Genomic DNA, 24,684 nt, shown 5'->3' with positions numbered 1-24,684 from the left:
GAATCGTACCTGATAATAGACCAAATCCGGAGTGTCTTCAGCCACGGTCCAAACAAGTTTAGCGGGCTCACCCTTGTCGCACTCTAGTCTAAGGGTTTCAAAGAAATTCTCAAAAGTTTCCATATCCGCGCTCATGTCTACCGTCTTGTGAACCCATTCGCAGTAACGACCAGCCGCCGTGGGATAAGGATATCCGTCCGTGTCGTATTTTACTCCAGCAAACACTCTCTGTGCCCTTTGCTCTGTCTCGGTCTTTTGACCGAATCCACCCTCTGGACTGTCGGTGATATAAAATGGATGGTACCTACGGCAAAGAAATCGAGTTCTTGCATTCTACGCGAAGCAGAAACTTATCGCTTCGCAGGTAATTTCGAGGAGAAACGATTCGTAAAACAACGGCTCCGACGATACGTTCTAAAATTCAATGGAAAATTGTAATCGGACGGCAGTGAACGATGTATGCCGGCGCTACAAATTTCCTATAATTATCGAACATCGAACGAGCTGCGAAATCAAGGAAACAGAATACAAAGCGGACTATTAATAGTTTGAAATTTCAACTCGCCTTGCTGGATTAGCCGGATCGTTCCCACCTTCGACTATGAACGTGTACGTCTGTCCTCTCTCCACTGTGATTTCAGGGATCAGCAAGTCGTTGATGTACCACGCGATTCCCCAAGCAGGTTGTCCTACGTTTTAATCCCCGATCATTACGATGTTCGAACAACGCGACACGAACGTATAAAAAGGATAAGGGATAAAAAGATTTGCTAAAAATAATAGCCCAATAACGCCCGTTTTAAAAGTTCTCCGACGAGCGTAGCATACAAGGAAGGATACCTGTGATCCTCGTGTATCCTCTTTTGCCACCAGCGGGTCCGATCCTCGTGCTGAAGGTAGTTTCGTTGGTGATTACGGCTGCTGGCCAGGGTTCGATGTCAGACATGTCCGGGAGGTTGTAGAGGGAATTTGTACACTCGTGCACGTTCCTCGACGTAAAATCAATACGAATGTCCTCGTTCGTCCTGTCGAAGCTGTGATGAGCATTGGCTTCTCCTCTCATATTCAGAGGTCCTATCGCCGCGATTACGCTCGTCTCTGTGTTTGGTATCATTCTGTCCTTTACCGGCTCGTTTGTACTCATAGGTCTCATATAAGTAACTGAAATGTCGATGGCGAACGTTACATAACGCTTGTAATCCTCGATGACGAAGGAGATAAATAAATTTAACATACTCGAACCTAATTAATTACGTACGTATATAAATACTGCGATAAATACAAATGCTTTTCGCGATCATTGAAAAAGTAATTTCTTACCTGTCGTTACGCCGTTCTTTCGTTCTCCGTGCACAAGAACGGCGTCGTTCTTCCCTCCGACCCTTTCATCGGGACACACACCCTTCTTGCCGTCGCATTGAGCGTAATCCGACAAATAATAGTCGACCGCGATGAATTTACCGGTCCTGTTGTCGTAAGCGACCACAACCACGTCGCCACCGATCATTTCGGGCTTTCCTTCGCGACCGGATAAACCGAACGCAACGTACTGGTCCTCGTTGATCCGGCCGGACACTCTGATCTGGATATCGTCTCCTATCATCTCCCATTGGACCTGCACACGGCCCTCCATTATCTCTTTGCAGTTGGTCAGCTCGAGTTTCGACAGAGGCGGCGTTTCCTTGTCCGGTGGTGGCGGCGTGCTGCTTGTCTGCAAAAACAACGCAAGTTTGTGCTTTTTATATAGATGCCACGCTTGTATTTAAAACGGATGATCGTTTCTGACACGTGAAAATCGTCTGTTTGATAGACTCTACGTTACTTACAGGATCGTACCACCAAGGCGGCTATCCCGATAAAAATACATTTCGTTAATGAAATGTCAGATTCAATTGAACGAACGTAACTTTTTTTTTAACAGGTGCATGAATACTAAGAAATGAAATTCAGTTTGTTCGCGAACAGTTCGTTTCCAGTTACCGCGATCTTTGTCTGTCCAAGAGCCGGTGGAACGTCGAGGTCCTTCGGGATCATAACGTGTCCAAAGTTGTGCTTGAACTGAACGCACCAAACCGACAGCCAGTCGATGTCGTGCACGGTCAAGTTAGCCGGCAAGACGATTTCGATGTCCGCTCCTTGATAACCGCTTAATGGCGCCAAGCTGTAAAATACAAATGCTCGTTTTTTATTCGTAACGCGCTAAAGTCTAAAGGAACGTTCGAATAGATCAAGTACGATGTACCTTTGTCTCTCGCTTGGTACTTTGATGCCAAACGTGTTGGGCTCCGAGCCGTTTCCAACCCAGAAATAAGCGTCAGGACCGGCGCCGTCGTAATGCAGATTCGGGATGTAAATAGTTTTGCAATCTAAGATGGTGATGTTGCCGCTACGGAGGCCGTGCGCCAACCTCGAGAATTCAGGCAGCACTCTGGCCTTCGGCGCTTTCAGGTTCGCCGGGATGAAAACGTCTCCGAAGTTCACCTGCGGCAAGTTAGACGTAAGTTCGATCCGATCCAACATTTGCACCGGTGAAATCCCACCGATGGAACAGCGTCAACGCGTAACGTGACAATTTCCAGCAAACGTATTTTTAAAGTCGAGGTTTCTCCACGTTGCACGGGACACTGCGTTCTCTAACTTGTCTAATATTCTTGTTGAAGAAATTTCTTCGAGTCTCGCGTGGCACCGAGTTTCGCGAGAAAGTTGAGCGATTCGAAGGTTCGATTTCCCCGTCGAAGGTAAAGGATCAAGAGGGCAGAGAGAGAGAGAGATTTCCGGCGTCGAACAGGAACCGTCTCATCAAGCTGTCTTTCAGAGACCGCATATTTACACCCTGCCAGTCGAAAAAGTCGATCTATCATTCCTTACCCCCTGTTGAAGCTGACGTATCGATAGGGTCTGGTTTGGGGTCGTTTATATTCTAAGTTCCGTCAAACGTCTGAATAAGCGAGACGGGGAAAGCATAGAAGTGGAATAACGATAGAAAGAAAAAGAGAGAAACGCGATTGGAGAGGTAGAGGTTTAAAGGGCGAAAGAGAGAGAGAGAAAGAGAGCGAGAGAGGGGAGGAGCGGGGGACGGAGAACCGGCGAAAGTAGAAAAAGAAAGATCTCGAGCGGGACCTCGTAAAATCCGAGAAACGGATTCCACCCCGTATACAGGGTGATCTACTCGCTTATCCCCCGGGGAACGTTTTATGGGAGAAAATTCAACGCTCGCGACGATTTCTCAACTCATTCCGTAACCCTGGACAAATCTATTTCGCGTACGATACAGTTTTATACACTTCCTCTTTTCCCCCTTTTTCCTCTGCTCTTTTTTCCTCTACTCTTTTTTTCTCTCCTATTTTTACGCCGTCTTTGAGTCATTTATATATTTAGAAAACGTTTTTCGTTCTAGATCGATCGAGAGACTTTGCAAATTTATATCTACAGCGAGTTATTTCGTTTTCGGCCATTTTATTCGATCCGAACGTGCCAATTTTGTTTCGACTATTTAAGGATTTTTCAATAGGTTCAAGCATCTACTTGCACGTGTGATTGGCGTAGACCGATTAACCGGCTCTGTCGGCCGCTATTTTTCTATTGTCTTTTTTATCGACTCCTCGAGAAGTGTGCCAAGAGTGGAAGATTGAAAAGTCGGTGAATATCTTCGACGTCTTCGATATTCCGCTCAAGGCTACTGTATACGTGGCCTGATTCCGCCCGTTTCGAGATGTTCTTTGGAACCGACTCGCAGACTTTTGTCTACAAAGAAATCGATACGCGCGATACCTTGAACCGACGATATGAGTTTTCCATATCAGGGTCGCCGGATTCGTTAAATTATTTGCTTTTCCCTCTCGACAAGCTTTTCGAATCACGGAAAAACGTCGTTCCAATTGGGCCAAGAAATTTCCAGGAGAACCACTCTCTCGGCAACTTTGTCTTTTTTCTTGTCTCGGCAACTCGATCCATCGATAAACGGCGCGGAAAATTTCTAACAGCAATTTCTCGGAAATGTTCTTTTACTTTCGTCTTGAGCGGATTGTACGAGCCTCTTCGAAGCGTGAAATTTCACAAACTTAAAAATTCGTCTATTCCCTTGCAGACCGATTTCTAATTAAAACATAACGTACGACGATCCTAACGAACCGAACTAGTCGCTCTTTCCTTTATCTTGAAACTGGTCACCTTTCTCCTTGCCTCTTTAGTCGTTTCCTTCGCAACGCTCCTTCCGTGTAATCTTATTTTCGCGATTACTTTCCCAATACCAACCGACGATGATAACACGAATTGCGCGACAAGTACGCGTCACTGGGTAGATACATCCAGGTAGCGTTGAATTTCGAAGGATCGCAGGTGAAAACGCGTGTGAATGGGACTGGAACTTGAAGCGATCGCCACTTCTGAGAAAACTCTACATCTGGTCTTCGGTTTCTCAAGCGCTAAGGTCATCGATAGCGCGTAGACAAAAGAATGCGTCGATGACAGACCATAAGACACGTGCGATGTTGGTTTCGGCGGTTCTTTTAGTCTCAGGGTAACATTGCTAGCGAGAGGATTACATTATGTTCCACATTTTGTACTTTATTATTCACAATATATATACTTACAATACCTTACAATTTACCCACTCGTTTCTTTAATTCCACATATACCGAATAACCTTAACAGGGCGAAGGATCGACCAGCCGATTACCGGATTAATAATTTTCCGGCGAGGCAGGAAGCTGGCGAGCAAAAGAACTTCGTCGTTGATCGAACCGGCACGCTTCAAAAGGCGACAGCAACGAGACGGCGCGGCGTGGCTTTTAAAAATTAATCTTCCACCGATGTACACTCCTTTCGGCCATTCAACCGGCAAATTAACGTTCACCTTTATTTTTAAAGTTCAGCGTGATCGGAGAACGGTGAAGGAAATTAAACATTTGGACGGACCAATTGGAAACGACGGAACAAAACGGATGCGAAACTTTTCGCCATTGTCTACAAAGTTTTCGCCAGCATTATGTCGGCGCCCGGAAAGCAAAGTAGCTCCCTTTGAGTTCTCCCAAGTCCGCACTTCGTCGAATACTAATTCCATCGTTAATAATAATGATTATCGGCAAGCCGGGCCCGACGTTTCCCTTCCCGCTGGCTGAGTTTGAAATTTGCACGCGCATTAATCCCATTTCGTTTAAGGGCTCGTCAATCATATCCACCCTCTGCGAGTGGTTATGTGCTCGCGTATACGCAGACAGTGCGATAGACAGAGAGACAGAGACAGAAATAGAGAAAGGGAGAGAGAGAGAGAGAGGAGCGGAGATGCTGGCTACCAATGAACTAGAACTCGAGCTTAATGGTGTTTTGAGTGGGCGAGATCTTCTGAAAATTGGTGCTTACGCGAGTATGCGAGTCGAGGGTCCACCCGAGTTTGCACGTTGGGTCCCCGGATGAATGAATTACTCGTCGATTAATTCGTTATTACTCGACGTACTCGATACCGTACGATGTTGTTCAAACATACACGAGGGAGAAGATAATTTCGAAAACAATTTAAAGTGCCTATGTGTAAAGCGTTTTACTCGAAAAAAATTCCATTGAAAAAGGGACAAGGGTTGTGTAACTTTGGTATTCGCGTTACGATTAATTGCGTTGTAAATTTGCGAAATCGTGGGCGGTGTGATACGAAGTGTCCGAATTTGACAGCACCCACGTGTCTTCCTCCGATATTCAACGACAACCCTTCGCATTAAATACAGACATCGTCCAACGAATACCTTTTATTTACTCGTTACGATCGCCCACGCGATTCCACGCTCTTCCATGAAACGTTACACCTTCGATCAAAACGAACTTGCTCGATATTTTTTGATAAGGTTATTCGGTGTATGTGGAATTAAAGAAATGCGTGGGTAAATTGTAAGGTATTGTAAGTATATATATTGTGAATAATAAAGTACAAAATGTGAAATACGATGTAAGCTGGTCCAGATCCTCTCGCTAGCAACGTTACCCTGAGACTAAAACAACTGGCGAAACCAACGTCGCACGTGTAGCGCTTATGGTCTGTCATCGACGTATTCTTTCATCTACGCGCTATCGATGACCTTAGCGCTTGAGAAACCGAAGACCAGATGTAGAGTTTTTTCAGGAGTGGCGATCACTTCAACATTTTTCACCAACCATTCGCTTTGCCTCTTTCACGCGGATCTCACGCGAGATCCATTCGCCCGTCCATCCCGGACAGTTTACGCGCTAAAACTTTTCATCTCGCTTTCCAACATCGATTTTTCCCTGGAAGCCATCACGCGGTCTCCGTAGAAATGCCATTGTTTTCGCGGTACTTCGACGTCGATCATCGAACGGATCACGTGCCGCGTACGGTATCATCCGCAGCCAATGATCAATCGCTCCTCATCGAACTAGCTTCTGGTAAACTTTCGATTCGAATGAAATTTCACGTTTCCCTTTACGTGGAACTTTTTTCATTATCATTATTAGATAAGAATCGCTAATATCTGACTAGACCCGTGTTTCTGTTAATAATCGTCGATCGAAAGTTCGATAAAAAATTTCCTTGAAAATGATGCGAATGTTATTACTCGGAATTCTATTCGATCGGAGGAATAAAATTTCCGGTAAATTGAAGTCGCGCGAAAGGAAGACACCGGCAGTTTATAAATCGGGATACGATGGTCAGGAGGGGTCCTGGTCGATCCGATACCTTTGATCTGGTCGTTATAGGCCGGTGGAAGTTTCACCGAGGGTTACTGCAGCCCCTAATAGACTGTTTATCTCGTAAGCTGGGATTTAGATTCGAATCGGGTTCTATTATACGAGTCTTGAGTCTATGTATGCGCCATGCGCGCACCCGTGCGTAAATCTCTTTAAATCTAATGTCTTCCGCCTAACAACGTCTTTCGGTGCCAAGTGGCAATGGATATAAATTATAAAACTGCAATCGCGCGTTACACGAATGTAGAGGATTCGAAGGTTTGAAGATTTGAGGATTTAAAACGTCGGATTATACCTGTTCGCAGGGAACAAGACTGGCGAATAAATTCACCGCGACCATTTTTCTTACGTTATTTTCGAAAAAAACGTGACCAAGCCTCCGGTCGGTTGATTTGGATTAAGATCCGTGCCGCCCCATGAACGCAATTCACGGGGGTGGTCCCCGTGGACGGGCGCGATACGGCCGATGCTGATATACTCGTTATAACCAAGGCGGGTGCCCGAACAGTCGATATTCAATCAAATAAATCCCCCTAACAAACTGGAGAGTCAGAGATAGCATCAAGAAACAATCCCGAGGAAAGGGAGGCGACTACGCGACGAACTAAAGGACCAACGGATCTAATAATCTGCCCTTGTAACTGAAAAATATCGTCTCTGCGTTGCTTTCCCCTTCGCCTTTACATTCACCAATTATTATCGTACTTTGATCTCTTTAATCTTTCAGAGAGAAATTGCCCGAATGGATTCTCATTAATTTACAATAATTTGGAGAAACGATCCAAGTGTTGGTAAAATTAAGATGGAAACTCTAGAACGACTAAGAAAGAATACAAATAACGTTGTATTAAAATTTCGATTCAAAAGTAATACAACAACTGCTTCTGCTAATACAAGTAAACGTAAGGTTAGTATAATTATCGTAATAAAAATTGACCAGGGAAATAAATTAATCTAATCGTAACTTATAGAAGCTACCACGTGTCTGATACAGCGATACACACATCGATTCTATCTTTTTCATCTCTCCCCCTAAAGCTTTCATCCGTGTTTGTCGATCTCTTAGCGATAATCTCGGCAGTGGAGGTTAATAATTAGAAAGGAGAGAAAGAAACGGGATGACGATACATCCGAATCCGAGAGATTCCGAACAGATCATAGCCGTATATTATTTTAGCACCTTATCAGCTCCGTATCGCCTCTAGACAGGCAGGCGTTCCCCTTCGGGATTGGTCACCCCCTGTTGCGAGGCGCACGTTCTTACGGAAATTGAGACATCGAGCCTCGTTAGGCTCGATAGCAACGCCCCTTATCCCTGTTCTTCGTCGAACAAGAGCAAACGCACGTTATGTTGCACTTTACTGCTACCGGGCCAGCGATTCTAGTCTGTCGCGATTATCGTTCAACGTCGTGCCAACAGACGATTAAATTGATAACGCAGTCACGACGTTGTCTCAACGTCTAGACGATCTTACGACGTCCGAGGTTTCCCGGCTAATCGTTGGATCGAAGAAAGCCGTGGTTTCGGATGTTTGCGAGAAAAGTATCGAAATATGAAATATTTTCAAGCGAGGTAAATAATTTGTACAAGGTAGGACGAAGACGATTGGATTCGAAGGTCGAGCGTAGATGGACGAAGGATATAGCATGGAACAAGGTCAGGAAGTAGGATCGTGTTTGCGCGAGGCTCTCGTGAAATTCCGATCCTGGCAATTGGCCGAACCTTGGAAATCGGAGCTAAAAAGGACCGCTTCTATCAAGCAGCGTCCGTTGGATTTAAAGCAGATGATAAATTAAAAGAGTCTCCCCTCCTCGTAATTCCTCTATATCTTAGCCGGCGGATTTAATGGAACTTTTTTTAATCGAAACTTTATACTAACCGGGGATAAGCTCCCGTTAAATACGTTTCACCAGTCTAATTACATGGATTTCTCGCGTCACTTCGAACTTCTTTCCGACTGAGCTGTTTCCACGCGCGCCGCCTGGGGACTGATAAACTTGCCAACGTAATTGCTCCACGCTCTGTACGATATTACTCGTTATTTATATATTTCCTCGAACTCGTTTCCTATTTAACTAATACGTTTTTATTAACGGAAAGGATTCGTGAAATATCACAAAAAAAAAAAAAAAAAATAAAGGGAGAAAAAAGAAGAAGGAAGAATAGCAAATAACGCGATAAAATATTTACGTTAAACGTCTCTACGCTGGGAAAGTCTGTGAGAAATGTCGATTACGCGAGCGTACCGATCTAGGGCACACGGTCCAGGTTCATTCGCGAAATCCTTGGAAATTTAATTACACCTCGGTGCCGGAGGTTATCAGAAAGTGGCGTGTCGCGTGATTTCTGAATAGGGCCGACCAATTGCCAAGGTATACAGCGTCGCCGGCGGAGCAACATCAGCAGCGGATTCCCTCCCTGTTCTGCACGGAATGACGAAACTTTCCCGGCTGCAGGAGGACCGGTGGGCGGTCCTCCGGGATACCTGGAACTTTCGCAAGCTCCCGTCCAATCGGCGTGTCGGGAGCGAGAAAGATATATAGAGGGGAAGCGGATGACAGAGGGTGCGAAGGAGAGGCGAACGAGCCAGAGAATCGGCCAGAAAGGGAGAAGCCGTTGAAAAAGAGACGGATGAGAGACCGCGAGAAACCGACGAGCGGGGTGAACGAGCGAAAAAGGGAGAGACAACGATGGAAGAACTACGGGGCAAAGCGAGAAAGAGATCGGTGAACCGATACGCGGAGAAGTAGACGTTAGGAGGAGAGAGGAGGCTAGTTGAGTCGGAAGAGACGAGTTACAGGGTAAGAAAAGCGAGAAGAAAATTATAGAAAGAAAGATAGAAACGGAATAGTTAGGAGTAGTAGAAAGATAGAAAGCTGGAAGAATGGCCTGGAGAACGATGGATAACGGGTAAAAGAAATATCTGCCAACGGATCTGCAGGTAGAAGGAAATGGAAGTAGGGGTGAAAATGGAGGAAACAAGATGGAATTCGCTCGCTCGTTCCGCAACGAAAAATGATAACTTTTGTTCAAGTACGTCGCTGGTCAGACGCGAGATACTAACTTCGTTCCACTTCGCCTCGTTCCACTCATTTTGCTTCTACCGCTTTCGCCAACCAACGCGCTACCGACCCGCTCTCTTTCTGCACCATCGCCAGCCAACCACTCTGCCCGGTATTTCATTTCCACGTCTACTCGTGTGTACTCGACCACTTATGTGTATCCGAATGCTGCCTGCGCAGATACTGTTCATATGTACCGTGGAAATGCATGGTCGGTAACCCCTTCCACCCCCGCCGTCCTCGCCAGCAGGGGGGTTACTTAGACGGTAAAAAAAGTTCGTGGCTGCAGGTGTTTCGTACTCGTGTTAATTTTGCCCTTTTCTAGGTGTCGTTCGTTTTTTGCAACGCGCGATGGCGTTCGCGTTTCTCGTTAATATATCGTTCTATTTTTAACGACGAGTAGAGTGGGCGGGCAAGAGGCAGACAGGCAGGCAGACACAAAAGATAACCGCTTAAACTTGGTCGATTAGCTTGACCGCGTTAAAATTTCGATGGCGTACCGATTTTTTTCAGACGGAAGGGTAAGTTTATAGGTTTGGCGAGATTCCAACGGTACTCGCCCGACGATGTACGCGTGTATAGCCTTATATATGCGTGACTGCAGCACCGTCATGCACCTGATGCACCGTTGTGGCTGCTTTGAAACGTGTGCCGAGCTTTGGGGTGGCTTCAAAATGGCGTCCTGTTACAATACACGCCACCCGGTTCGGTTCATAGGCCGCGTTACGCCATTACAAACGAGTTTTCTTCGTAAAAACCTGCGATCACGTAATCGTATGTCTGTCGCGAATCCTACGACAGCTTCTAAAACTACCATCCTCGGTGAAGATGCTCGTCGTCTCACGGAATAAGTAATCGCGCGTTGCGAGCAAGATGTAACGGGTGAGAATAGGATTCATCCTCTTGTAATCCCTTTGCCGGGGCGTTTGTGCTTTATCGGTCGGTATCGATAGTGGGTTTTTGAAAGGAGCACTAACGAGACGGCTTTCGCCTTTCGGTTGCGTCGTTGGAAAAATCCTTAGCGATGGCAGCTAGCGATGCCGCGATATTGTCCCTTTAAAATTCAAAGAGCCATCGCTCCTTTCTCAAGCTTCGATCGAGGGTATCTTCGATCTTTCGAAGCAAGCGGTTGATCCTCGCCACTCGACCGCCTAGCCATCGGCCAAGTCTCCTCAAAATGGCGGCCCTTTGAAGCGACCAGGAAGTCGCGACGCCGCAGACAAGGGTAATGACCATCGTACCGAGAGTACTATCGCTTCAAAGAGGAAAAAAAGGAAAGCCAACGAAAGAAACGAAGGCATTGGGACGGAGAAGAAACGAAGTTTACGGAGAGCGAGAGCGAATCTGTAGATGGGAATGAAAACGGGGAAACGATGACGAAACTAAATAATTTTTCCAAAAAGCACCGTCGAGAGGAACGGGGAGGGGTGTCTTTGCAGATACAACGGTACAAAAGGTGGAAGCGGAAGCAAACGCGTGAATAGCGGCGGCAAGAATTTTGGAGGGAAAGAGGAACCGAAACGGAGACAGAGAAGAGTTAGACTTAGGACAGAAGGGCAGAGAGAGAGAAAGAGGGAGAGAGAGAGAGAGAGAGAGTGAGGATAGAGGGCAGAAGGGAGGGAAGATAGAGACGAAGAGAAAGGGGGAGAGCATCCTCGGTTAGCAGCCGGCAGCCAGTCAGCCAGCCCCGGCCAACATCGACCCGGCGAGCTGCTTTCTGCCCATGCGCAACGATCTTACCCAGGACTAGCGATGGGCCCGATCCAATTCTCGACTTACAACTTTGCGTTACTTTTACAAAACGATAACTGCCCGAGTTACCGACGGGTTAAAGCTGGTCTTGCGAATGGGTCGATCGGTATATCACCGGTAAGCGCTGGTAATTTACTTGCCAAAATCGCATTCGGGATGCGTAGCACGTTAACGAGTCTACCAACTAATGTATCGTTAACGAGGTAAATTATTCTAAAATTAAGAAATTATCGTAGGAAAGAATCTGCAAAACAAAGTTTTATTCAGCCTGGTTAAATATTACCACGAGTTTTTTAGCTACGATAACGCTGATACGATGAAATTAAAACAGAACCACTTTTATACGCGCATTGCTGTTTTCCCCGCGGTTTTTAAGCTTTTCGAGTGGAATTTTTATATTTAACAGGAACATTGTTTCCTTCGCTTTCGAGTGATTCTATTATAAGAGGCGGTATTAAAACCAACGTGAAAATATTTTGGTGGCTTCGAGACCGGCAAACGTTATTCCCTGTATTTTGTAAATGTTTCATTTTTTTTCTTTTTTTTTCGCGCCGTCGATACGCGTACACCGATATGTATTTAACGATCGTGTCAGCGGTAAAATATTTGAAGACGATATTACCAGTTTCCGATCGACGATTAGCGTCGACCGGCTGGAAAGAGCGAAACTGGAATGCCATGGAGTGTTTTCCGAGAAGTCCTTCAACGTGGTTGGAAAACATTTGTCGCTCCGGCACAATAAATACTGTCAATGCAAACGATTTATACGAGAGCTTTTGCTCATGTTTTCGCCCCGTTTTTCCCCACACATTTTTCCCTCCCAAAGACTGCGTAATCTGTGACAATATTTTTTCAATAAACAAGCGCTACATACGTATATATTTTTCATCTTCGTTCGAGATTGATATTTTTTCAGTTTCGTAATTCCAACGAAACAAAGGATACGACCGTAATACGCGTTACATAACGTTAGAAATATTTTTCACAAAGACGCGATAGTTGACAACGGAGGTAGATCGGTTGAAGATCGTATTCCGTAAACGGAACGCGATTCTCGTATTTACAACCCGTTTGAAACGGTTATTAATCGACGTTCTAGCGGACTAGGATCGTCCACTTGGTGCCACAAACAGTCCTACTTCATCATCCCACCCCGAAAACTATAAGGCGTTTAATTAACTCCCAGTGTTCGTGGAAAGAGACGGAGAATTTAAATGCAAATGCCGTGACACGCCCACAGGACGACCCTTTCTTCTTCCGGTTAAAACACAACCATCGCCGAAAACCGGTGGTCGGAGCGATACCCCAGCTGATAGAATTTAAACGCGCCACCAATCTATAATTTGTCGTTCAGAGGATCGATCTGGAATATCTCGGAGTCGACTAAATCGACCGTATTACACTTTAATTTATTTCAAATAAATTAAACGATTCCATCGTTGTCTATTATCGTACGTCCGGTAATCGCACGAAAGGTACAGAGAAAGATTAAATACCTGTAACGCGGACCGTGCATATTCATAACGACGGAAAGCACGTACGGGATTCAGGGGTGAAGCTATTCCGCTCTATTTTCTTTCGTTTTCTTCTGATTTTTCCTCGCACGCAGCGTGAGTGGACAACGCGTGCCGCAGTAGTTGCAGTCGTTCACTGGTCAGACCGATACGTACGACAGACTCTACGATTTGTTATCCGTCGATTTCTCTTCTCATTGTACGTCTACTCTCTGATCGAATTAAGTTTACGAATTAAGGCAATCAAATATATTTCAAGGACGAACAAAGTATCTTCCACCGGAATTCTTTCCTTTCTTTTTCTTCGCTGCTTTTTCACGGTGGTCGAATAGAGTTTGCCACGGGTCACCAAAGGAATACACTACCGAAAAGCGGTTCCAAGACGAAGAAAGAAAGGCACGGATCGAGATGAAAGACCGATCAACGGCTTGTGAACGTTTTGGATTGCCCGAGGAAGCCCCGCGGATAAGGTCCCGGCAGTCAGAGGCTTCCCCCAATCGCGTGCAAAAGTGGCGAGATCGTTTTGGACGTTGGTCTGCCCGGCAAGGGGAGATGGAGGCTGGAAAAAAATTACTAAATCCTATCTGAATCAGTGGTCCATTGAACGGTGGTTTGATATCGAGCAAGGATATCTGCTGGAGTTCTTTTGAAAAGGAACCCAAGCATCGCGCAGCGATAGCGGTGTATCTATAGATGGAACGAGAACAGAAGGGGAAAAGGAAAAGCGGAACAAGAAGAAGGCTTATTCCAACAATACATCCTTCGACGTAACGCGAGGGTGTACCGACTGACAGACAGCTCCTGTCTACCGGATACCCAAGCAAAACCTACCCCTGTTGTGTGTATCGGTCAGCCCCTTCCAGAGATCGGTATACCCCACCAGCCGTTTCAAATCTTTAGCGAATCACGAATAAATGGAAGAACACCGTATCGAAGGAACCAAAGCCCTTCCGGGGATCGTATTTTTGGGGATTTTTCGTTGTATCGAGACGCCGTCAAATAGACACCAGCGATCGTTCCAGTCGCGTGTAGCGGTCGCTGGAAAAGCCGTTGTTTTAAACATGCTAATTTTCTTAAACTTTGTCAGGGTGTTGATCTTAGCGCGGGAAACCGAGTGTATCCGATTCCTCATTTCCATCTCTTTTTTAAGATTTTCTTTTTATTAAAGTTATTCGAGTTTCAAACCTACCTATGCACTTGTCGGACAAGAGGAAAATTTCGATCGCGCTACGTAACGTAGAAACGGGAGAATATTTTCCACTGTATTTAAACGTTACTTCCATGACAAACAGATTTTTTCGCAAGCGACGTTTCAATTTTTTCCAGGCAACCTTTCGCGAAATGGTAGAACAGCCTTTTCTATATTCCTATCGCAAAATCACGATCGTACATTCATCGTGTTCCCCTTAGACGACTGGTCTGGCTTCTACTCACGTTCCTGATCGGTGCACTCAAAACGAGAGAGAGAGAGAGAGAGAGAGGAATCGATTTATACTAAAGGACTCGACGATCACTTACTGGGCGGATCGTAACGGGACACCCTGTAGAATGGAGCATAGGCGGCGGACAGCGCGTTTTGCGGTGACAGAGCGTGTCTGATGGAGGGTTGTCACGGTATAGGAGCACCCCTCAGACTTCGATATTAAAGCCCTCCTAATATAAGAGCAAAAGCTCCGCTCTCTACCGTCGATATGCTCGTTTCAAACCTTTTCCCTCTCCCTCGGATATTTCCAACAAGCGATACTGACTTTCGTGCGACCGACCGGACGACTCTGGATCTGTGGGTAAGCGAGTGGGCGTGCAAGAGGGTGAATCGTGAAAAGGATGGTCAGATTTGCTAAGCTTCGCGATGTTTCTCTCGATCCGCGCAAGAAGCGTATCGCGGTAAGGAAATGCGCACGGAAAATCGCGAGCTTGGCGAAATTGCAATTATTCCGGATTGCCATGATCGTTAACGTCAGATAATCGTCGAACATCGAGTGCGCGAGTTCTACGAGAAAATGTAAATTTCTCCGAAAACTAGATGCTCTTTATGCCAATTCCATAAACTGATGCGACTCTGTGAAAATTCACGAAAGCAAAGTCGAAAGCAGAAAAGTAGTACCGGAAGAAATAGAAAGAGCGAAGAGAACCGGGGATGGGAGAGAAACGACTTAAATGCATGCTTTAGGTGCGTGCACGCACCGAACTATGCTGCTTCGTTCTCGCGTATGTGTATGTGCGAAAACGCGTGCACGCCCCTGATCTCGGCTTCCGTATCCATCTCACACGCGCCATTGACCACGAATGCATGTCCGATAGGGCGGCCCATGGACCTCCTCAAAAATCAAGTTATCTCCATTCTCCGCGCGTCGTGGGGTTTCGAATAAAACGTCGCGCGACGGGGGTGGCTTCGTGCCACGACCACGTTCTCTGCGCCGCGACCAAGGAGCCGAGTATGTCGCACAAATTTATTGGAAATGCCGTACACCAGATTACAGAGGATCGTCGTTCTATCATCGGATTCAACGAGACAAGGGAATTTATACGGGGAGAAAGGAGACGAGAAGTAAAGTTTAAGATTTCTTAGAACAGATTCTCGACGCAGCGAATATTCTCGTGAAAAGATACTTTCTACATACATATACGACTACGTATAAATATGATACATATAGATACACGTATAGGTATGTATCTAGACACAGGCACAGACGGTAAATAGAATAGAGAAAGAAAGGAAAGGTTGGAGTTGACTTACGGTAAATCGACGACACCAAACGCTCAGCCATTTGATGTCCCGTATCCGTTTCCCGTTAGGCAGCTTCAGAATGATGTCCGTATAGTTGTACAATTTGAGCACCACCGGGTCACTGAGCGCAACAAGAAGAAAAAGGTTTGAAGGATGCAGCGTGTTGTAGCCCTCGTAACTATCCTACTAATAGCAATACCGCGCTTTTTGCCGACCAGTTTTTCACCGACGAGATCGTACATCGACTGGCCGGGCAACGCGTCGACGATTTTGGCAAACAAGCGACTGTGTATCGATCGTGCTCGCGAACATTCGAGAAGACGAGGAGAGCCGGTCGAACCAGGAACAAATACTTCTAATAACGTCCTCTAATAATCTCCGTTCAATTGGATCCGTTTAAGCGAGACATCGTTATTGTGCGCGGCGATCTCTCGCGACTTAAAAGGCTCGCAGAGTTCCGACGAGGGTGGAAAAGGAGGCCGAGCCGGTCTCAGACGGTGTCAACTTTTTTCACCGAATTTCAACGAACGGAACACAGAGACAAGTAACGGAGAGTCGAAACGTAATAAAGTGCTCGCGTGGACGAAATCCGAACGAGATGGCCGTATAATTCCCGTTTTATTAACTGCACCCCCGCAATCCGTTCGCCCGGCCTTCCGTCTGTTTCATCCCCCGCCCTATCCTCTCCCCTTTCACCGCCTGTCCCTTCGACGCACGCAACAAGCTCTTTGAGTTTCGTTTCATCCCTTGGTTACGGTATGCCGTTTGCGTCCCCCTTTTCTTTTTTTCCCCTTCTTCTCGGCGTTCCTATCAGGCGTCAACCCTGACCGCATACGCAACTTTGTTCCACGCTTCTTTGTCGCTTTTCGTCTTTTCTTCGTTCCTGCTTGCTCGTGCGAGAACCAGCGTATTCGGTTTGCCTCTCGAACGTAAAAGAACGACGACGCAACATTGAGATTTCCGTAGGAATGGAACGACGACGATAGAAACATGCGTAGGAAAATTACGCGCGAAGAAAGAATTCCATTCCTACCTGCCCTCCTTTATTTCCGGATACGGGACGATGTAACCCTGTGGGGTGGGCGTGGAGCTATTGCCCACCCAGAAGTACGCGTCCGGTCCGGTACCATCGTAACAGAATCCTTTTATGAATATCGTCGTGTCGTCCACGGCGTACACGTCTCCTTTGATTCCATGTGCGTAGTTCTTCAACGAGCCGATTAATTTGCCGTAGTAGTTGGGTCCGTTGTTTGCATGACCTGTAACAAATCGTTTTATCGATTAACGTAAACGCTAGACTATTAAAAAGTTAACGAGCGCAATGCTATGGCTCGGTGTGTCGCGCGTTCCATTAATGTTTTTGTTGAGATATGTATAATTTTCCGTGCTGGACTGGGTTAAATGCGTATTAGAGTTACTTGTGTGTGAGTATCAGTGTGTGGATACATGTGTGTAAGCGTCCAGGCTTTTGTCAGGACAAATGACGATCGGCGGGAGTTTGGAAGCATCTGGAAAGAGAGTCGGTTAGCAGTCGAGTGTAGAGAAAGTGCGGAGACGCGTGCAAGTGTGAATCGAAGAATATGTGAGAAATCCTTCTTGTAATAAATATATTATTATTTTAATATTAGACCCCAGTGTATATTCAATGTTCCCTCAACATTATTTCGGCACCAAAGATCCACAATTCTTAACAGTTTTTTACCTTTTGAACTCGAAGCGAATACGGCAAGGCTCCGTTTATGGTAACGAAATTTTATTCAACGCTCGAGCTGCTATCGCGCGAACGAGAAATACAAATGGAGAAAATCGGTAAACCCATGTTGCGTGATTTCCAATACGATTAACTGTTTGCCCCCGACAAATTCGGATAAATGCAGTTTTCTACCCCGTGATAGTTTAATTAAATGATTGTTATTCGCATAAGGTTCTAACGTAACGTCGAACATATGGAGCGAACTGGAGCCTAAACGAGCGAGACCGCGAAAAGAAGCGGCGGCGGCGGTGGTCGGGACTTCGAGGCGTGCCACGTTCACGGTTGCAAAAGGGGGAAGTACGGTTTCACCCTCGTGATATAGGTTGGACGCATCACCGCCCCGATACAAAAGCGTCGACGGACCAGCCGGCCGTGCCGCGATTTGCATGAATTTCATTTCATTTGCTCGACAGGCCCCATAAAGTTGGACGAGCGAATAGATCGGAAGAGCCGCCGCGGCAGTAAAGATCACCGGTGGATCGTTTGCACGAGGGAACGGATTCAAACGCGCCAACCGATCGTCTTCGAGCGCTTTCTCGCTTTCGGATTAGCGGTTGCGTTTAACAGTCTGAAGCGTAAAATCGAGGGAAACGAATTCCGCGAGATTGCTCGCGATGGATAGCATTTATTTCCGGTTTTATTGGCGCTCCTGGAAAGACCGTACTATCTGCGATCGGTTGCCAGCTATAGAGGGGAATTCGATTTGCACGGAGTAATTTTTTCTCGTCACGCGGATCGCGTATTATTGTATTTTGTAAGCGCGGTAATTAGACTGCGCGTTTATGACGATTCGCGCAATGGCTGCAAAAGATGCTGACACGGCTTTTATCAGCTTCTGTGGTCTATTTTACCAAGATAACCAAGGAAATGAAGATACCCAGACAGAGATAAGATTCATCCTTTAAATATTCTTCTTCGCCTGTGTTGAAGTGGTCGCCGCTTCTAAGAAAACTCTACATCTAGTCTTTAGTTTTCTCAAGCTCTGAAGCCATCGACAGCGCAAACCATAAACGGTACACATGCAACGTTGGCCTCAGGGTTTTTCAGTCATAGGGTAACGCTGCTAGCGTGCGGATCTGGACCAGCTCAATTACATTTCGAACTTTGTACTTACACTTTAATATTCAAAATATATATATATATGTAAACTCCCTAGAGTTCACGTGGGATAGGGATTCTTTTTGTTTTACGGCCAGCACGACTTTCTTTGTTTCACGGACAGAGCGACCCTCTTTATGTTTTACGGACAACCATTTTTGAGAGACACTCGTTTTCCAAAATCATAAAAGATATAACTTAGAAAAAACGAAGCTGGCACCCCGCTGGGGGTAGCCGCCCACATGCTATATTTATTTTTTATTTTTATTTTTTTTTTCTTCACCAACAAGATATAACACTTTACCAAATGTCCATAAGGACAAATTGTAAAATAACCAAAATAAAATAAAAAAAAAACTCGTTTCCCAAACGGACGGACAAAGAGCAACATCAGAGACAGACAAGATCATAGAATAATTATTTAAAATTTTGAAGATTGACGGAGAAAGATCGGTAGCTCAGGACGTTGAAAATCGATTGTCGATTTTTAGGTAAACATTGTACAGAACTTGTTATTTCTCGTTTATGTAATTTATTGTTATTTACTGTTATAGACGGATATCAATTGTTGTTTATTTTTGTATTTTATCTAATTACTTTCACGATAAAACTCGATTTTCAGATTTCAGAATCGATCACCTGAATTATCCCAAGATTTACGATCTTACATATATTTTCTACCTTACAATTTATCCACGCGTTCCTTTGTATTCACATACATCCAATAACCTTAACAGCCTGTATCGCATTTTAGGATTTCTCACGTAGAATTCCGGAATTCTATCTTTCAAAACTTTTTCTCGTTGTCTTCTTTGCTTCGGGTGTATCGTACAATATTTTCCATATTGCACACACTGTGCATTTTTGCTTACTTTAATTTCCCGTAAATACGTAAACATCCGTAATAACGTCAATAACGTAAAAACGATCGAATAATATTTCCAACAACGCACATTGTTTCGAAAACATTTCTCCTCGTTGTAAGGTATTTTAAGGTATTTTAGGATATTTTAGAAAAACCGAAGCACAGATTTGGGTGCTGTCCGAGTAGAGCTAAAAGGAAGCATCGGTCGTTGATATTTTTTAGGCGAAAAAACCGATACTCTGCAAATCTTATTTCATGCACACCGAATGCACGAATTTCTCTTCAAATCTCGTCGCAATCGGCTTAATAGTTCGATCGGAATTTTGGATTTAGGGCATACGCACACACGCCTTCGCGTGTACCTATATTTTTACCAAGCGGATAAATCGCCGCTGTCGGCTACAATCTCGCTACAAAAGGTAATAAACAATTTGATATTTTAAATAACCGAATTCGATGCTGAAAAACGACTTTGATCGTTTATCTACGATATTTTTCCGACAAATATTCCACACGATGAAACTAGACGCAAGAAAATCCGATCGAAGTTGGGCATTTTATTAAAAACAGTAGCTTTCTGTTATATTTCGTCAAATCCGTTTCCCCGCTAATATTATAAACCGACACGCTAAACGCTTTATTTATTATCGCTATATTTCAATCTTCCACGCGTTGTAACAACTCGATATTAATACAATTTCTAATACCCGAAATGCACGTTCCGATGAATTAAACATTGCACATCCCATTAATAATAATAATGTATCTCGCAAACCGTTTAACGAGCCGATACTTCGATTAGGCTCGATGCAGGTCAACGACTCTCGTTCGCGCGCTATCGCTGCGAACAAAAGTCGCTCGTCCGCATCGAGTCTCAAACCGTACACCTTTCTGCCCTGCCAACTCGTTCTCCAGCGGTCCAAAAAGACGTAATTCGGCACGATCGTACGTATAATTCTTAACCGCCACGAACCTCCCTCTTCAATTAATTCCCATTGAACGTCCAACTTAGTGGTGCGTGATTTTTGCTGGGAACGAAATACCATCACCGTCGCCCAAGGATAATTAACACGTCGTTGGCGCGCACCGGTGCGGTGTTGGACCGAAACGCAGACTCGAGGCTTTTAGTCCACCCTCGATTCCCATTCACCCCGTTCGCTCGCGGTTGTATCGGTGAACGTCGAGGTTCCGGCTACCGTTCTTCTCGATCCGTCCTCCTCCTCGTCGTCGTTGTCGTCGACGTAGTGTGTCTACACCCCATCGCTATAGCAGGATATTATGGTGATGCGACAATGAACGCAGTGATCGCTATCTGGCCGGTATTGGGGGATGTCAACCCTCGCTGTGCGCTCGCGAAATCGGCTATGGAATGACGTGGACGGAAAGAGGGGCAAAAGTAGAAAAGTACAAGAGCAAAAAGGAAAGAACAGCGAATAGAAGGACGAAAGAGGGAGAGAGAGAGAGAGAGAGAAAGGGAGGGAAGGAGGGAATCCGAACGGAGGGGTAGAGATATAGAAGCGTCTTGGGATAGAGAGAAGCGAGAGAGAATATCTACTAGTAAACAGGAGCGCACACTGATACACGAGTACGTCCACAGGCAAAGAGAGATTATGTAGGTGCGTGCCTACGCGCCACCACCTAAACTACCCCCGACTGGTGCTTAAACTGCCTCCCCTTTTATTATGGGCCGCGACGGTTATTGGATTGTACCGTGCTATTTGTTGGCTGCCACGCTAATGGATCCATAATCACCGGGACGAATTAACGCAATGCGACGACGCGACGCCTCGCCTACGACTCGGTGCTACTTTTAAACACCGAGCGTTGCTTCTTCCTACCCGTTGACTCGGTCAGCCGGTTCTCCTTTCAACGTACTCGACACGTGTACTCGTCGTCGATCGGTGGATTCGCGTTCGATTACCTGCTACCCACCGTCAGTCATCCTCGAACATCGAGCGACGTATCCACGAACCGTGTATCGTTCGCGTCCTCGTAGATGCTCCGCAAGACGATAGCTGTGAATCGTGAGCGACGCTTCAACGGAATCTGCGACTACGTGTCCTGAGAGGTTCGTCTGAAAGCAGGATATGATCTGAGAGTGGTGAAGGGAGTACGGTCAACATTCGAACCGAGTAAACATCGGCCGACCGTGCTTCTTCCCTTCGTTCTTCTCTTCCCCGCATCCGGGCGGGTTTCGTCGTGCTATTCGCAACCGTCGATGAGACCCCGAATCGCGCATAGGTTCTTCGAATAGTCTCTCCTCCCTGGCACACGTCAGTCTTATAACTCGGCTTTCACGGGCCACTGTGGGGAATACCTTAGCCCCGGGGCAGCGTAGCACAAAGCATATTGCATGTGCCCCAAATACACAATCGCAGCCGGCTGGCTGGGCTGGGAGCGTCAGGATTCGTTAGCTTCTGGCGCCGATGGTCTTTGCTCTTTCGATCGGATTCAGCGGATCCACCGCTCGCCTCCGGGCACGCGTTTAATGAGGATAGTCGTAAAAAATTCACTCGTTATCTTGCCACGTCGCGCCATAGTACGGTTCGCGCGACGCACCGCCAACGACCATGAAATCGAAGAATCGTAACGTTTCTCTTTCCTTTCGAATCTTCCTCCTTCCTTTCCACTATTACAAAATTCTGAATGACATTATACCGGTTTCTATTTACGGAACCGATCGGTCGATAGATCGATGATAGAAACAGCGTTTATTTCAACCATTCGATAGAAGTTTCTATCGGCCTCCTGTTTACGAGAGTAAGTGACAAGTTTGTCCACGCTTTGCGTTCCAACCTGCAGCTGATTAATCAGAAGTAAATGTCTTTTTAGTCGCGCCGAGAACTCGATTGTTTTTATGGCTTCGGCCACGCATTTAACCGGAAAAGTCTCCAGAAATTCTCTTGTTACCTCGCTCTTAAAGAAACCGCGTCGCGCCTTTCCGCAGCTTACGTTCTTCGCTTCGTTTCCACTGGAAAACCAGTCTATCTGTTCGCCTCGGTGTATTTGCTTTAAATCGTAACGCAATAACGTCGGAGAAATCATCTTTCTGGCTGTGATTCTACGACGTGCTACGATCTATCTATCGATAGATCACTTTCCTAAAAAACGTATCCGTGTCGATCACTGATATAAGCTAATTGAAGAATCAATTAGCGACCAACGCCTCCTTGTTCTTTCGCAAAATCGATCACGTTTCGTTTCTCACATACCACGCGTTTATAAACTTGAGGTAAAACGAAGGTAAAATGAAAACAGGATACGACAGGTGCGTCGTTTTATTCAAGATCGCAAGATAACGAGTCGATTTATACGCTGTAAGATCATCCTGTCTCACCGCCGTCATTCCAATCGACAGACTCGTCCTATCGTTAACTTTTTTTCATCGCGGTAAGCGTTACGCGTAAACAGTTCCGTCTGTTACGCAACCACCCACGTAGCAATGAATTTAAATTTAAAGTTTCAATTAGCGCTCGTTTGAAGCGCAACCGCGACGCAACGTTGCGCCAAGTATTCTCGTCTTGATTTTGCAACGATTCTGCCATTTCGTGAGACCGATTTGACCCGTTCGAATAACACCGGATAATCAGACCACAAAAAATAAATACGATCCGATTTTACATGCGGGCCAGCCAGCCAACCAGTCGTTTCGCTACCGGTTCGCTGGCTAACAAACGCGTGAACTTTCACTTTCGTGCGAAAGAACGGCCAATCTCGTTCGACGATAAACGAGACACCGTGAGATCGTGGAGAGAGCCGCAGGAACAGATACGACTACCGCGTCGCGATGGGAACACATCGATTTATGGCTCGACAGTATCGGTTTTCACCTTATGTCACATAGGCGTGCAGCAATTACCACAGGTGAGAATATTTCCTTTTCCAGTAAATAACGAGTTACGTTCTAAAAATTATTTGTTTTACGCGTCGCAGCTGTATTCTTCGGTTCGTTCTCTGTCCCAAGGAAATGTCTTAAATTCGAGGGAAATACAACGAGAATAGAAAGATCGACATCGATAGGATATTTCCAGAGAAATAGGGAAATTTATATACCAAAGAGGCGTTTCAGAAGCGATGAAAGAAGCAGCGATTAAATTAATCGAACGACGATCGACTGTTTGCAAAGTTATCTATCCGGTGAAATCGAACGTGAACGAAATGGCGAAGAAAAAGAGTTGGTCGGAGGAAAAATTGGTGGAAGGAGCAAGCGAAGAGGAGTGGAAATCGTCGGAAGCGACGATCCTAATGACGAAGTGTACGCGCGCTGTCGAAGTGCTTCCGTCGAATCAAGTCCGTCGTGGAACGATTTTATCGGGCACGCGTTAGAGCAGAAGTGGCGGTGCAAGTTTTCGAGCAAGCTCGATGTTCCATTGTCCTCGAGAGGAGAAAGTGGCGTGGACGAAGAAGGTTATGAGAGCATGGAAGAGAAAGAGAGAAAGAGAGAAGGTGGTTGGAGAAGCCGGTGACTTAAGACGTTAACGAGACTAACCGGATTCATCGCTAGGCGAAGGGCTGGATCTTGCGCGAGAAGGGTGAAGAAAGGAGAGTGCCGGGTGGCACTGATTTTAATCAAGATATGGCCTGGCAGCAGCCAGCGGCGGATCAAGCGAGCCAGGGCTTATCGATTTTCTAAGTGCTCCCGACCGAGAGAGCGTGTCGTCCGCGACACTAGCTGAGAATTTGAAAATAGCGAAACAAGAGAACCGGAGGCGTCGCCTTTCGGAGACTCGACGACCGGATATTCAACGATTTCGTAGAATATTCGATTACTCTACAGGCATTCGTTCGTCGTCCGATTAGTCAGACAGACGACGTCGATATCTGCCTTATTTCTAAGCGAACCGTTTCGTAGACTAACAAGTTTCCTCTAGACGTTTTTAGAATTATTCAAACATCCTGTTGTACCTGTATCCTGTTCGTATAAATATTCATACCGCCGCTTGGGATTTTATAAGCCAGCTTACCTCTAAGTTCCCGTTATACGATTAAAAGCGAATCGTACGAAGGATCGAGAGAGGGAGAGAAAGGGATTTCACCCGTTTTGCGATCCGAGACAGGAAAATCGTCGAAACGAACGCGTTCGTTCAAGCGAATGCGCGTGCAACGATTACGCAACACAGCGGATCGTTAAGTCAGCGCGTAGACGCGCGATATTTTTCTTAACTGGACTTATTCTTAACTGGAGAAACAAAGATAGTCGTATGATCGCAACGAT

General features: G+C 45.8%; 1 protein-coding gene across 7 annotated transcripts in view; it reads right to left on the bottom strand.

Annotated features, from left to right (window-relative positions):
• LOC132910380 (protein Skeletor, isoforms B/C) overlaps positions 1-24,684 on the bottom strand; it is a 55,171-nt gene that overhangs the window by 3,349 nt on the left and 27,138 nt on the right. For 6 of the 7 annotated variants that reach the window (XM_060966040.1, XM_060966038.1, XM_060966035.1 and 3 more), the window contains exons 3-11: positions 16,787-17,012; positions 15,763-15,874; positions 2,243-2,481; positions 1,981-2,161; positions 1,827-1,847; positions 1,321-1,711; positions 841-1,161; positions 566-689; positions 10-304 (exon numbers count right to left, since the gene is read on the bottom strand). In XM_060966040.1, the coding sequence (XP_060822023.1) occupies positions 10-304; positions 566-689; positions 841-1,161; positions 1,321-1,711; positions 1,827-1,847; positions 1,981-2,161; positions 2,243-2,481; positions 15,763-15,874; positions 16,787-17,012 (1,910 nt within the window). The remainder of the gene's footprint in view (positions 1-9; positions 305-565; positions 690-840; positions 1,162-1,320; positions 1,712-1,826; positions 1,848-1,980; positions 2,162-2,242; positions 2,482-15,762; positions 15,875-16,786; positions 17,013-24,684) is intronic. The other variant, XM_060966042.1, reaches the window with a different exon arrangement.

Source organism: Bombus pascuorum, chromosome 9 (genome assembly GCF_905332965.1).
Source record: "Bombus pascuorum chromosome 9, iyBomPasc1.1, whole genome shotgun sequence".
NCBI lineage: Eukaryota > Metazoa > Arthropoda > Insecta > Hymenoptera > Apidae > Bombus > Bombus pascuorum.
Note: the sequence above shows the minus strand (reverse complement) of the source record. Positions and strands in the feature narration are given on the sequence as shown.